Genomic DNA, 13,269 nt, shown 5'->3' with positions numbered 1-13,269 from the left:
AGACCGGGAATCGAACCCACTAAACCAACAATACATCGTAGCTTTGCGGGTCTAGCCTACAACCGACTAGCAAACATACTTTACTGTAAATATCTTTTATTAAACATTAATTAGAATCCAAGGCCTAAGACCGGGGAATCGAAACCACTAAACCAACAATACATCGTAGCTTTGCGGGTCTAGCCTCTAACCGCTCGACCACCGTGGCGCCTACAAGACATCTTTTTACCACAATTTTTTTTTTTTTTAATTAAAAGGCGCGTCTATATCTGAGAGCTTATTGGCGCCTGTAACTTTTTTCTTCAGTGCCATGCCGGCCTCCACTCTTGTTACAGACAACACTGCTCATCACCAGACAGGGAGCTGTAAGAAGTGGCCTCTAGGAAGAGAAAATCTAAGGGCTAGCAGTCCTTAAGCTAAGGGATAGATAAGGGAAGGAATGTATTAAGTAGGTAATATTACCAACTTAAAAAAAATAAAATTTAATCTATACATGAAAACTCTCTTGAGTTTTATTTTTCAGTTATAACTGAAAATTTTCAGCGCCTTTTATGAGAAACTGAAAAATTTTTTTGCCTAGTTTGAGGCAATCCAAAAATTATGAAAAATAGATTCAGTTAAAGAGGCCCTTCTGCGTGGCTATCTTTTTCTTTAAAATAAAATCAGAAACCTACAAACCAATTTTGTAATCAATAAATAAGAAATAATTTCTTTCCCTTAATTCTTTTGAAGAATCAGCTGACAGGAGTTTTTTTTAAAAAAGAAAATTCATCTCTTTAGAGGGCATTGAGCAAATTGGAAGCACGCAAGTGCTGTGTGAACTGAACCATGAAAGAAAATCCGTCCAATCAACTTCACTGGAAATAATTTAATTTAAACATTAATTTCAGCTGAGTACTTAAGGCTTGACTCTGCTTGAAAAACAGATTACTTTGAACAGAAGACTGTAACTTGTAGTAACTCACAAGGCGGACCATGAAAGCTAGAAACTTAACAGCACACAAAACTTGGCAGAGAAATTAGGGACTTACAAAGATTGAAATTCTCAACAGAAAGTGAAAGCAACATATTAACGTTTATTATTAAGCAAATTTGGATATTTGGATTACAAGTATTTGGATATTAAACTTAGCTTTCCAAACTTACGGAAGTTCAGGACATTCAGAACCAACTGAATCTACTATTTTTTTAGTTTTTTTATCGAATGTGCACACTTACCTAGGTATTTATCATTTACATTACTTCCTCAACCCTAATTCTGACAATGTTAACGATTTTTGTCAAATGATTGGCCACAAAAGTGAAACTCTTAGTTCACAGAATCTTCGTACTTGTATCATCTGGAAAAAGCTTCATTGTCCATCAGTACTGCTCTAAAGTAAGATTACTTCGTGTCTGCAACCACTGGCTGACTGAAACAGAGATGAGCGAATAGCCAGCCCATCCGCTCTGTTGTCGTCTTCTATCCATACATGTCTAGATACCTGGAAGAGTTTTTCACTGCTCCTCTAAGCCAACAATGCCCCCAGAAGAGCTTTACACTGCTCCTCTAAGCCAACAATGCCCCCAGAAGAGCTTTACACTGCTCCTCTAAGCCAACAATGCCCCCAGAAGAGCTTTACACTGCTCCTCTAAGCCAACAATGCCCCCAGAAGAGCTTTACACTGCTCCTCTAAGCCAACAATGCCCCCAGAAGAGCTTTACACTGCTCCTCTAAGCCAACAATGCCCCCAGAAGAGCTTTACACTGCTCCTCTAAGCCAAGAATGCCCCCAGAAGAGCTTTACACTACTCCTCTAAGCCAACAATGCCCATTAGACATCTCCTACTTCACCCAACTATGGGGGAGCTCCACGAACAGATCGTGAAAAACGAGCTTTGCCAGAAGGAACGCCTTCTATTCTGACGGTAAATCAAGAGAAGTGAACCCTCTAGCCAGCAAGTAAGCGAGCTCCGTTTGTCCACAAAAAAATTTGCTAGTAAAGAATTATAGCCAAATCTTGATTTTTCTCTTTATAAACCTCGGCTAGATAACTATTATTTTTGTATTCAAATAATGAAAATTTAAAGTAAAGTATGTGAAAAACTTACCCGCTTATCAGCGAAACTTGATCTGTTAGCATAGAAGTCCGTCTGAAAAAAAAAAAAAATTTTTTAAGAACTACAAAGTATTTATAGTAAAAATATTGAAACAACATTAGCATACATAAAGGAAAATTTTCTTCATTTTACGTACATAGATCTGATCGCTTTAATAGTCGAGAGTAGAATTACTCAGTAGTAATCAAAGGCGCTTTTTTGATTATCATCGTTAGAATTATTGGCAGGCTAATCATTTTAAGGCGAACAATTACTTGAAAATGTCCTGAAAGAAAATTGCATGGGAACAAAAACTCCATGTTATGGAGGAATTTCCAGAGAAGAAAATTAAGGGGAACGGGGCAAGTAGGAGCAACTACATTGGAGGAGCGAGCGACTTCACATTGCAAGGATTTGTTTGGAGGTTTCAAAAGTTTGGGATTAAATCCACAGTTCCACGGCACGGATTAGCGCATTAATCTGGAGTGAAAATAAACTACAATGGAATTGAAAGTTGCTAAGTACTTGTAAATTCGATTGCAGCTTCTTTCCTTTCAAAATAAACTACAATGGAATTGAAAGTCGCTAAGTACTTGTAAATTCGATTGCAGCTTCTTTCCTTTCAAAATAAACTACAATGGAATTGAAAGTTGCTAAGTACTTGTAAATTCGATTGCAGCTTCTTTCCTTTCAAAATAAACTACAATGGAATTGAAAGTTGCTAAGTACTTGTAAATTCGATTGCAGCTTCTTTCCTTTCAAAATAAACTACAATGGAATTGAAAGTTGCTAAGTACTTGTAAATTCGATTGCAGCTTCTTTCCTTTCAAAATAAACTACAATGGAATTGAAAGTTGCTAAGTACTTGTAAATTCGATTGCAGCTTCTTTCCTTTCAAAATAAACTACAATGGAATTGAAAGTTGCTAAGTACTTGTAAATTCGATTGCAGCTTCTTTCCTTTCAAAATAAACTACAATGGAATTGAAAGTTGCTAAGTACTTGTAAATTCGATTGCAGCTTCTTTCCTTTCAAAATAAACTACAATGGAATTGAAAGTTGCTAAGTACTTGTAAATTCGATTGCAGCTTCTTTCCTTTCAAAATAAATATAATTAAATAAATAATATTATTTTTTGTTAAATAAGTTGAGATAAATTATTTCCTGTCCCTTAGAGCGTAAGAATAAAATTGCTAACGTGTCTTAAATTGCCTTCGATAACGGCGAGCATTGTTATGGTTACTAAGCGCAGATATGTGAAGTGGAAGATCACCAATTCGAATTGGTAGCTTGTGGCTACATTTTATTTGTAGCAAAATATGTAAATAGATAAATATTTGCTTCCGTTTCTGACCACGACAACTACTTTGGTTGGACTTTAAGTCACCCAACCGGGACAAAATAGGCATTACTTCACTGTTTACTGCCTTTGTTATTATATTTACAAAATGAAAATATTGGAGGAGATGCATTGTCACAGCTTCTCCAGAACGGAAAAAGTTCTCTTTAAAAAAAACAATTTAATAATAATAGGCTTAGTTCGTCAAGTTCAAGTTCAAAGTCAAAACTCCTGAAAAATAAAAAAAACAAGCTCTGAGCTCAATTCCCCGATATTGAATCGTCACCGCTCTCTATTATCCCAGTGCCATTCCTCAGCTATACTGCCGCGCATTCCTTGTTCCATAAACTCTATCCTAGCACTTCGTCGGGCGGTCTCTACTTTCTTTCTTTCTGGCAGAGTCCACACATTCGCATTGGATGACCATACCATCTCTTGTTCTATTTTTTTTTTTTTTTTTCCAGCTTCTCTGATAAATATAAGAGAGTGCCTCTTTTTATTTGTGATTTTTCTCCAGCTTCTTTCCAATGAAAAGTTACATCAACAACATAGTCCATTAAAAAGTCCATCTCCCAGATCAAGGATGCTTCTATCTACTCTCAGCACTTCCGGATAAAGTCACGTTTCCGATACATGTGGGCTGACATTTTTTCAAGAAATGAGGAGTAAAACTTCTACTTCGTACCCATTCATTGCCGAAAGAGTCCACCGTTAAGTACATTTATTATTTATATACGTATTAACTTCCGGAAACGTATAGGTCTTATAAACTAGACTTCCTTTCTATTCAACTTCAACTGAAATACTATGTTTAAATACTATTTGCTGGTTACAAATTTTAATAATTTAATAAAAAGAAAAATCTTGGTTTCAGAACCAATAATATTTTTTTGGGAAAAACTCCTATTTTCCAGCCTAAGATTTTCTTTCTCTCTCTCTCCGAGAAAAACTTAATTTAACCAATTGCATTCAGTGGATATTTAAATGACGAATAAGCTTGAAAGATTTCCGTCCAATATTGATTTAGTTCCCCTTACTCTATCGTCTCTGACAACAAGTCACTGGAGGCAGAATACTTTATTAACTTTTCTTTTTTTTTTCCTCCATCAGGATAAAGTGAAAATATATTTTCTCTTATTTCTATCAAAATCAAATTATGTTTTTTTCCATTTTCTGTTGACAGTTATTAAAAAATTAAAATCTAAAAAAGAGAACAGCAAATACTTTTTACGACAAAGCTATTGGTTCCAAGCTTCAAATACTGAAAAATCTAAAACATATTTTTCTTCTTAACATTTTACAGTTACAGAAAAAAAAAACAAACTATAAATTGCACTAAAAATCAAATTAGTGGGGATGCCTAAACCATTTTTCCCGAGGCGCCACGGTAGCCGAGCGGTTAAGAGGATAGACCCGCAAAGCTAAGATGTATTGCGGTACTAGTCTAGGCCTTGATTTTATTTAATGGTTAATAAAAGAAATTTATAGTAAAATATGTTTGCTAGGCGGTTATAGGCTAGACCCGCAAAGCTAAGATGTATTGCGGTACTAGTCTAGGCCTTGGATTTTATTTAATGGTTAATAAAAGAAATTTATAGAAAAGTATGTTTGTTAGGCGGTTATAGGCTAGACCCGCAAAGCTAAGATGTATTGCGGTACTAGTCTAGGCCTTGGATTTTATTTAATGGTTAATATGAGAAATTTACAGTAAAGTATGTTTGCTAGTCGCCTCCGTCCACGACACCTAATTTGGTACTTGGACGTAAAGCCCGCCAGAAAAAATAGGCAATTTCTTTACTTTACTTACCATTTTTCCCCGCTGAACTGACCTAAAAGGAAATTTTTCCAGGAACAAGAAAATTGCAATAAAAGTTACAACTGTTTTTAACTTCAATTAGCCCTTTGTGTGTACGTAACTTATGTTTATGTATACGTACAAAGTTTAGAGGAAATAGGAGAACCTATTTTCGAGAAAATTAATTTTCGTAAGGGCTACTTCTGGCTCAATAATTTTATCTATTTGTTTGATTCACCTGAAAATTATATAAAGATAATAAAAAAAAAAGTATCTTCCGTAAAATAAATTAAAACCTGTGTTGGCACGACTGGATGAACTTCCTTCTACAAGCCATGAATACAGTGCACTGTAAATAAACATTAATATTAAATTAATTCAATATGGCGTCCTCACAGTGTTTGTAGTGTGTAATGGGTTAGGCGTGGAGAATGAAAATTTATTGTTTTATGGGGCTCTTCGGGGGTCACAAAGGGAATTGGGGTTATCCAAAGGGCGTCAGCGAGGTGAAGGTCAATGAGGCACTGTGGCTGTTCTCATATTCACTCCGGCTACTCCCAGGTTGTCTGTTGATCAATAAGCTGGGAAATAACCCACTTTTTCTTTTTAATAGAATAAAGGAAATTGTTGAGATCTAGTGAAAAGGTTTGATGATCAGATTTCACAGGAGATATCTGGTCCGGGAAAATAGTTTTTTTTAAAGAAAATGTTCAGTGTATATATCATCTAAAAGTCTAGCTCAGGGGTGTCAAACTGGCGACTCTACTTCCCGAAGATATTGTTTATGGTTCACGATATTGTAAAATAAAGTGAAAATAGAAAAAAAAATGTTATGAAGAAAAAAAACCAATCGAGGCAACACTGTACACACATTTACGGTTAACGCTTTAACTACTGAAAATGAGGAAATGAGTATGAGTGCATTTCCTGTCGGGTCTGTGGGCCTGTATAAAAGTGCAGACTAGTTCCGGCAACTTTTGGAAGATCTAAGAGTCACGAAAAATAAAAAGAACTGATCCTAATAGCGGAAAGGTTATAAAAACAGCATTCTGGGTTGCAGTGCTATGAACTGTACCTATTAAATCAAATTTGTTAATGTAGAATGCCCCGCGTGAATCTGGGCCTGTTGCACCAAATGACTCGTGTTCTGATTGAGTTTGCCATCATCACTGGCCATTTTAGAGCCAGGGCTAAAATATACCTGAAAGGTAGCCTCCAATTGGACTATTAAGAGTAAAATAGAAAGGAAAATAACCGAATTGTCTTCCAGTTCCTCTGGATTTCTACTTTTTCTGCATTTGTCACCTACTTTAATGGCCAGACTTGTAATAAACATAAAGGGAACCAGGCGCCACGGTAGCCGAGCGATTAGAGACTAGACCCGCAATGCTAAGATGTATTGTTGGTTTAGTGGGTTCGATTCCCCCGGTCTTAGGCCTTGAATTTTATTTAATGGTTAATAAAAGAAATTTACAGTAAAGTATGTTTGTTAGGCGGTTATAGGCTAGACCCGCAAAGCTAAGGTGTATTGCGTTACTAGTCTAGCCCTTGGATTGTATTTAATGGTTAATAAAAGAAATTTACAGTAAAGTATGTTTGTTAGGCGGTTATAGGCTAGACCCGCAAAGCTAAGATGTATTGCGGTACTACTCTAGGCCTTGGATTGTATTTAATGTTTAATATGAGAACTTTTATAGTAAAGTATGTTTGCTAGTCGCCTCCGTCCACGACACCTAATTGGTATTTGGACGTAAAGCTCGCCTGAAAAAATAGGCAATTACTTTACTTTTTTTTTTTATAGGGAACCCTTTAATTGGAAAATTAAAGGTAAAATACAAGAGGAAAATAACCGAATTGACTTCCCGTTTCTCTAGATTTCTACTTTTTCTGCTTTTGTCACCTACTTTCATGGCCAGGGTTTTTAATAAACATAAAGTGTAGATTTCATTTGGAAAATGAAAAGTAATATACAAGATAAAATGTTTACAACTCTTAGGAAAAAAAAAATCTAAAAGCCAACAGCTGGATTCGAACCCTGGATCTCAGCGTTGGAATCCAGTATACGGCTCTAATCACTTAACTACTTCTTGTAGTAGTTTAGCGTTTGTATGGAAAAGAACGTGAGAGATATAACCTTGAGAATATAGCTAGAGCAAGTGCGGTCAGTACTCTAAGACAGATTTTTATGAACAATTGGGTGGAAACTTAGTGGAAACGGAAGTTTTTTAAAAAGAAATTCCACCATTTCCGGGGGGAAATCTCTTTATTATAATTGGACGCGAACGTATTACTTCCTTTATGCGAACAAAGGAAGTGGAAATAATCAAATATATTTTCTTACTAATTTACTTTATACTTGCCACCGTTTCATGCAAGAAAATTAGACCAGAAAATAAATTCAAATTTAAAGTTCTGAACTTTACAATGAGACTTGATAATAAAGATGATGGTGTTAAATACAGTAAAACTAGGTCAGAAATGTTTACACACTAAACTTTGGTGCTTAAAGTACTATAATAATTGTTAATGATGATGATGGTGGTAGGGTTGGTACTACTTTTTTTGTAAAGTCTCTCTCTCTCTCTGTGCTGCACAACCAGGGGTGGTACTTATTTAAAGTAAAAGATAATTGTCAAGCAAATGTGACAAGATACTTAGAGGACTTTTACTTGTTGTAGAAATAAAAATGAAAAAGTTTCATTTGTATCAACAAGATGGCTTGAAATTACTGCGAAGAAAGTTTGGAAAAAGCTTTTCATTTAAGCTCTTAACTTCACATTTTCCAACTTTTCCCCCAGGTTTTTAGAAAATTGTTCTTCTTCAAGCAGGAAAACTCTACTGGTGAGAAGGGAGAAAGATGAACAAAAGAAAATGAAGGGCCTTGATGAAGAAGGCCCTCAATAATGTGAATAGAAAAGATGACATCAAAGGAAAAGGTTAAATACATGATGGAGAGAATTATGTGTTTTGGTTTTTCAGTTTAATGATGATACTTCTGCCGCCAAGTTCTTCCTCGGTTTTTGAGGCCATATTTCTTTATCATCTGCGTATTGTTTCACCCAACAACAGAATACCTCCTTTAGTCTATAGAGAAAAGCCGCAACAATTCAAAAGCATAGTCTTAACGGTCTGCAAGCGTCCTCCCATTGTAATGCTACTTTAGCACGGTTTATTCTAAAGCCAAACTTTGTTCTCTGTGGTCTGGACTACTATTGAATGAAGAAAGAAAAGCTCTTTCAGTCTCCATTTTCTTTTCCTCCTTTTTCTGGGTTAAACTTGTTTTCCCGATTATTAAGTTAGCCAGTCAGTCTTAGAAAATATGTTCAATGTTTGCCAGTATAAAACACAAAATGTTCTTCTCTTCCAGGTCAGTTTTTAGGCTAACTTTAAGCAAACTTTACCCATATTAATGGTATTACAGGTTTGTTCCTGCCGAGAAAGAAGTCTCTAGCTTTCCAAGCTAAGGTATTCCTTACCTAGCAAGCTCTATTATTCTCCATCGAACCTGTTGCATTTAGTGCTTTTTTACCTAGACTGAAAAGTAAATAGCCAGTAGCACAGCTGAAACAATCACAGCTGTAAAAAAAAAGAGCTAACAGAAGAATGGCAGCAGAAATTTATAGAGGGGTAAAACTCCCTCTATTGCCCCCTTGTTCTAGGCCAATAAGAGCTCCCGTTTTGTTTTTCCTACCAAGGGCAGTGTATATAGACTTGCTGAAGAGGAAAATGCTATCAATTTGAGTTGCTGCTCAATAAATTCTTCGTAATTCTAGCCCAAATCTCAAAGACTCAAAGAACTTGGCGGGACAAACTTCAACTTGCATTTTCAGAATTTAGAACCAATTAGATAAATCGTCTTAATGAGCACTAATTAGCTAATTAGCTTAGCTTGGTTTTAGTAATTAAAGTAATGTCTATTTGTTCTGGCTGGCTGTGGACGGAGGCGATTAGCAAACAAACTTTACTACAAAATTCCTCATATTAACTATTAAATAAAATCCAAGGCTAGACTAGTACCGCAATACATCTTAGCTTTGCGGGTCTAGTCTATAACCGACTAGCAAACATACTTTACTGCAAATTTCTCATATTAAACCATTAAATAAAATCCAAGGCTAGACTACTACCGCAATACATGTTAGCTTTGCAGGTCTAGTCTATAACCGACTAACAAACATACTTTACTGCAAATTTCTTTTATTAACCATTAAATAAAATCCAAGGCCTCCAGACCAGGGAATCGAACCCACTAAACCAACAATACATCTTAGCTTTGCGGGTCTAGTATCTTAACCGCTCGGCTATCGTGGCACCTTGTTTTTAGTAATTATAATGTACAGAATAATATTTGTTAAATTAGTTTTTTCAATAGTATTAACCAAATTCTACAATCAAATTCTACCTCAGCTTAGCTTAATCCCTCATTCTCCATTCTCGCAACATACTAAAAAAAAAATCTTCAAAATTTGCAATTTTGTAATTGTGCAATAATTGGTGAGTAATTACTCCCAAGATGTTTTCCCACACTATTCACGGTAACACTACTAAATTGACAAAAAAAAAAGGCGGAAACAGTGCCCTTTACGTAGTAATGATCATTTATTTCTACAAAGGCGGCCGGTCTACTGTCACTTTGTATACATGTATTTCTTTATATATAAAACATGAAGCCCCCCTTTTGCTCGTGTAAAAATATGCATGAATATGCATGCTTGTGTAAACAAACCTGTCTAGTTCGTTTGATCTCCGTCCATTTTTTTTTTTTTTTTTGTAACCTGACTACTTTGTCGCTATCCCAGCTTTTATCAAAACTTTGTCCAAGCTCTTAATTAAGTGAAACTTTATCAGTACTTCCCTTTTTGCCGAGAAAAAGTAAAAACCGTTCAGTACCTTCATTTTTTTTTGGTTTACTTGGAAAGTTACTATGATTTTTCTTTAGTTTATTTAAATCATTTATGCAAAGAATAAATTACGTTAAATATTACATTGAACCAATCAGGTTTAATCTCTTACTTTCATTTTAAAAACTTCTTTTGTTGGCTTTATAATTGGTTCACTGCAATAAATAACTTTCGGGGGAAGTGGGAACTCCTTAATCTTTCTGCTTTCCGGATTTTATTAGAAATCCGTTGGGCGTAAATGAAAGTCAGTTAAATTGTACATGAAATTCACTTTTACGGGCTGCCAATTAATTGAAAATGGGAAATTTAGCAATTCATTTAATCCAGATGGAATCGTACAGCTGATAGGTTAATAGGTATTTGAGGAAACGCCAAATCACCGCCTTCCTTCTTCCGAATTTCCCTGGGCAAATTTTTCAAAAAGTTTACTGTTCATAGTATTTATTTCTTATAATTCGTTATTTTTTTTGTCTTATTTTTCTTTGTTTTTTATCATTTCTGGTTTGATAACAGCTTGACAGACGGTCGAAAGATCATTGTCGATGTTTGGTATATTTCTGTATGTACTTGAATAAGAAAAATTAATAAACATCTTTATTCATTCATTCATCAAGTTTACTGAAAATCCTTGGAGTCTTTAACGAGAGAGTGGGGGGGGAAACCAAAGTGTGACGATTTGGGGTAATTTTCACCAACACCCACGCAATAAACACACACAGAAATGGGCTTGCAGAGTTAGTTTGTTTGCCCAGGACACAAGGGAAGGCTCTGCGGGACACTTCGTTGGCTGCGGAGTCCTATTTTGGGGTCTCCAAGTGTGTCTTATGGACTGCGGCCATTAAACTATGGGTGCAGACTAGGTCTCAGGAGTGGTGGCTTGCCACCACAGGGCAGAGAGACAGGCGCAGGAGTTCATAACGGGCTATTCGCCAAGGCTGACTGCAGAATTATTCCGACAAGGCCGCGTGGGGCTATAAGGATAATTGTAGGCCTATTAACTGTGGCCACTGCAGGCTCAGAAAACACATGCATCGCTAGCCTTTGTAGGTTCTGTCAGGAAGAGGAGGAAGAGGAAACGGGCACTACACGTGTTGTATCAGTGTGAGGGGCTTGTACTGGCTAAGGATGTTTGCTTCTCGGGGAGAAAAAACCAAGGCCTGTGAGCTTAACCCAAGAGTCGCTCTCCAGAATTAAGAGTCTCAATTAAACGGACGGGTCTGGAGGGCAAGCACTAGAGTGGTGGGAGCAACAATAGATCCGAAGGGTTCGCAGTGGCGTAGGCCTTAAGGGCCGCCCTATTAGAATCTAATCTAGTTGATTGCCCCTAACTATTTGGGTAACCTTTAGTTCAGCCTAATCAAAGGTGTAATCTGTAACGAAGATTATTGATTGGGCATTTAGATTGGTTGATAGTGTTGAGAATGTTCTTCTCGATAACTATCGATTCCTCTCACTTCCTCTCAGGGGTTAATTGGCGACGATTTGTTGTAGGACTTAAAACTAAATATAAAAATTTGAACTATCCTAGATTTATTCTATTGCAAAAACTCTGCCTACAACCAAACACAAAATAATTTTGTAGAAACGGCTATTTCTTGAGGTGGGGGCACAGCGGACATGCCCAAACCTAGGAGTAAATTAGTGACCAAGTGTTGACATAAAAACGGTTACACAATGGCGGGCCACCCATCGTGTCAAGATTCCGGCTCGGATATCGTACATACCCACTGATTGCTGTTCGTCAGGGTGGATCGTCCGTTCACATCTCATTGTCGTCCACCAGACTGAAACAGAAAGATATGAACAAAGTGTGTGCGACAAGGAGGCAATCTAGGCGTGTCCAGACTGACTCCCGTCTTGGCCACCATCCTCACACACGCACAAACTCACAACAACACAATATGAACTACGTACTTTCTTCATGAGAGATGTGAATGCGTCAGTATCTCTCAGACATAAGTACGACGTAATACAACTTCTCCAACAAAGAGGTAATCAACTCTCTTCACAAAGGGCTCTACATCCTGTCACAACATTTCTCGCAACAACTTCCTTCTTCTGTCTCTCTCACACGTTTTCCCCCTTCTTCTTTCTCAGCACCCCCCCCCCCATTAATTACTGTCAATTTGCCTTAAACTTACAATTTCTTTATGGTTCAAGTATTCCATTAATATTTTTTGCTACATTTTGAATTACCTCCTTCTTTTAGCCTGAAGATTGCAATACTAATTAAAAGACAATTTTGTGTGAAACGTTCACAAAATCTACAGAAGTCAAGACAGAAGACACACCAACCCTGAAATGTAAAAGTATTACTTTGTAAACTAGGTAAATAATTTTACCTATATTATTATTTTAACAGAATCATTGTTAACCATCGGTAAACATGTTCCACAGCCCTGAAGATGACCTAGTCCCTAGGTCGAAAGCTCGGCAGAATAAATGTATCACGACTGAAATGGCAGTTATTTTTTCAATCCCATTGAAACTATGAATCAGTCACCAAAAAGAATGAACAACAGTAGAAGCCAATATTTTTAATTTAAGGAAAATTTAAATAGCTATTCTGTAACATCGCGTGAAAAAGGCTAATTTTCTGATGAAAAAAAAAAAAACCTCTGATAAAATTTGCCTGGATTGTACAAAAAGAAAAATGAAACTTTTATAAAGAAAATGTAACTGCCCAAAAGTGTGGAAATCTGAAAGGTTTAAAATATTTTTTTGGAACATCACTGAGTTCCCTCCCAAAGATATTTGTGACTTAATTTGTTTTTCGCAAAAATAAAAAAAGTGATATCTATTGTAGAAGTGCTATTACCTTCCAAAATTGTACTTCAGGAATTAAATCAATTCATTAGAAAAACGTTAAGCCAAAAGTTTAAATAACAAAAAGCTATGTAAAATAAAATAATCGCCTATTTTTTCAGGCGGGGCTTAACGTCCAACTACCATTTACTAGGTGTCGTGGACGGAGGCAAATAACAAGCGTACTTTACTATTTCTCATTTAACCATTAAATAAAATCCAAGGCAAAAAAATACAAAAAAATATCCTTACTACGACGAATAAAATGAAAGATACAAAAAAATATCCATACTACGACGAATAAAATGAAAGATACAAAAAAATATCCTTACTACGACGAATAAAATGAAAG

General features: G+C 36.1%; 1 protein-coding gene across 1 annotated transcript in view; it reads right to left on the bottom strand.

Annotated features, from left to right (window-relative positions):
* LOC141456507 (uncharacterized) overlaps positions 1–13,269 on the bottom strand; it is a 175,206-nt gene that overhangs the window by 32,183 nt on the left and 129,754 nt on the right. Inside the window, exon 2 of the mRNA XM_074132569.1 lies at positions 2,091–2,132. Coding sequence (XP_073988670.1) covers positions 2,091–2,132 — 42 coding nt within the window. The remainder of the gene's footprint in view (positions 1–2,090; positions 2,133–13,269) is intronic.

The sequence above is a fragment of the Rhodnius prolixus genome, unplaced genomic scaffold (assembly GCF_049639745.1).
Source record: "Rhodnius prolixus isolate KJV_2025 unplaced genomic scaffold, Rpr scaffold_4, whole genome shotgun sequence".
NCBI classification, from domain to species: domain Eukaryota; kingdom Metazoa; phylum Arthropoda; class Insecta; order Hemiptera; family Reduviidae; genus Rhodnius; species Rhodnius prolixus.
This window is presented reverse-complemented; position numbering and strand designations above follow the sequence as displayed.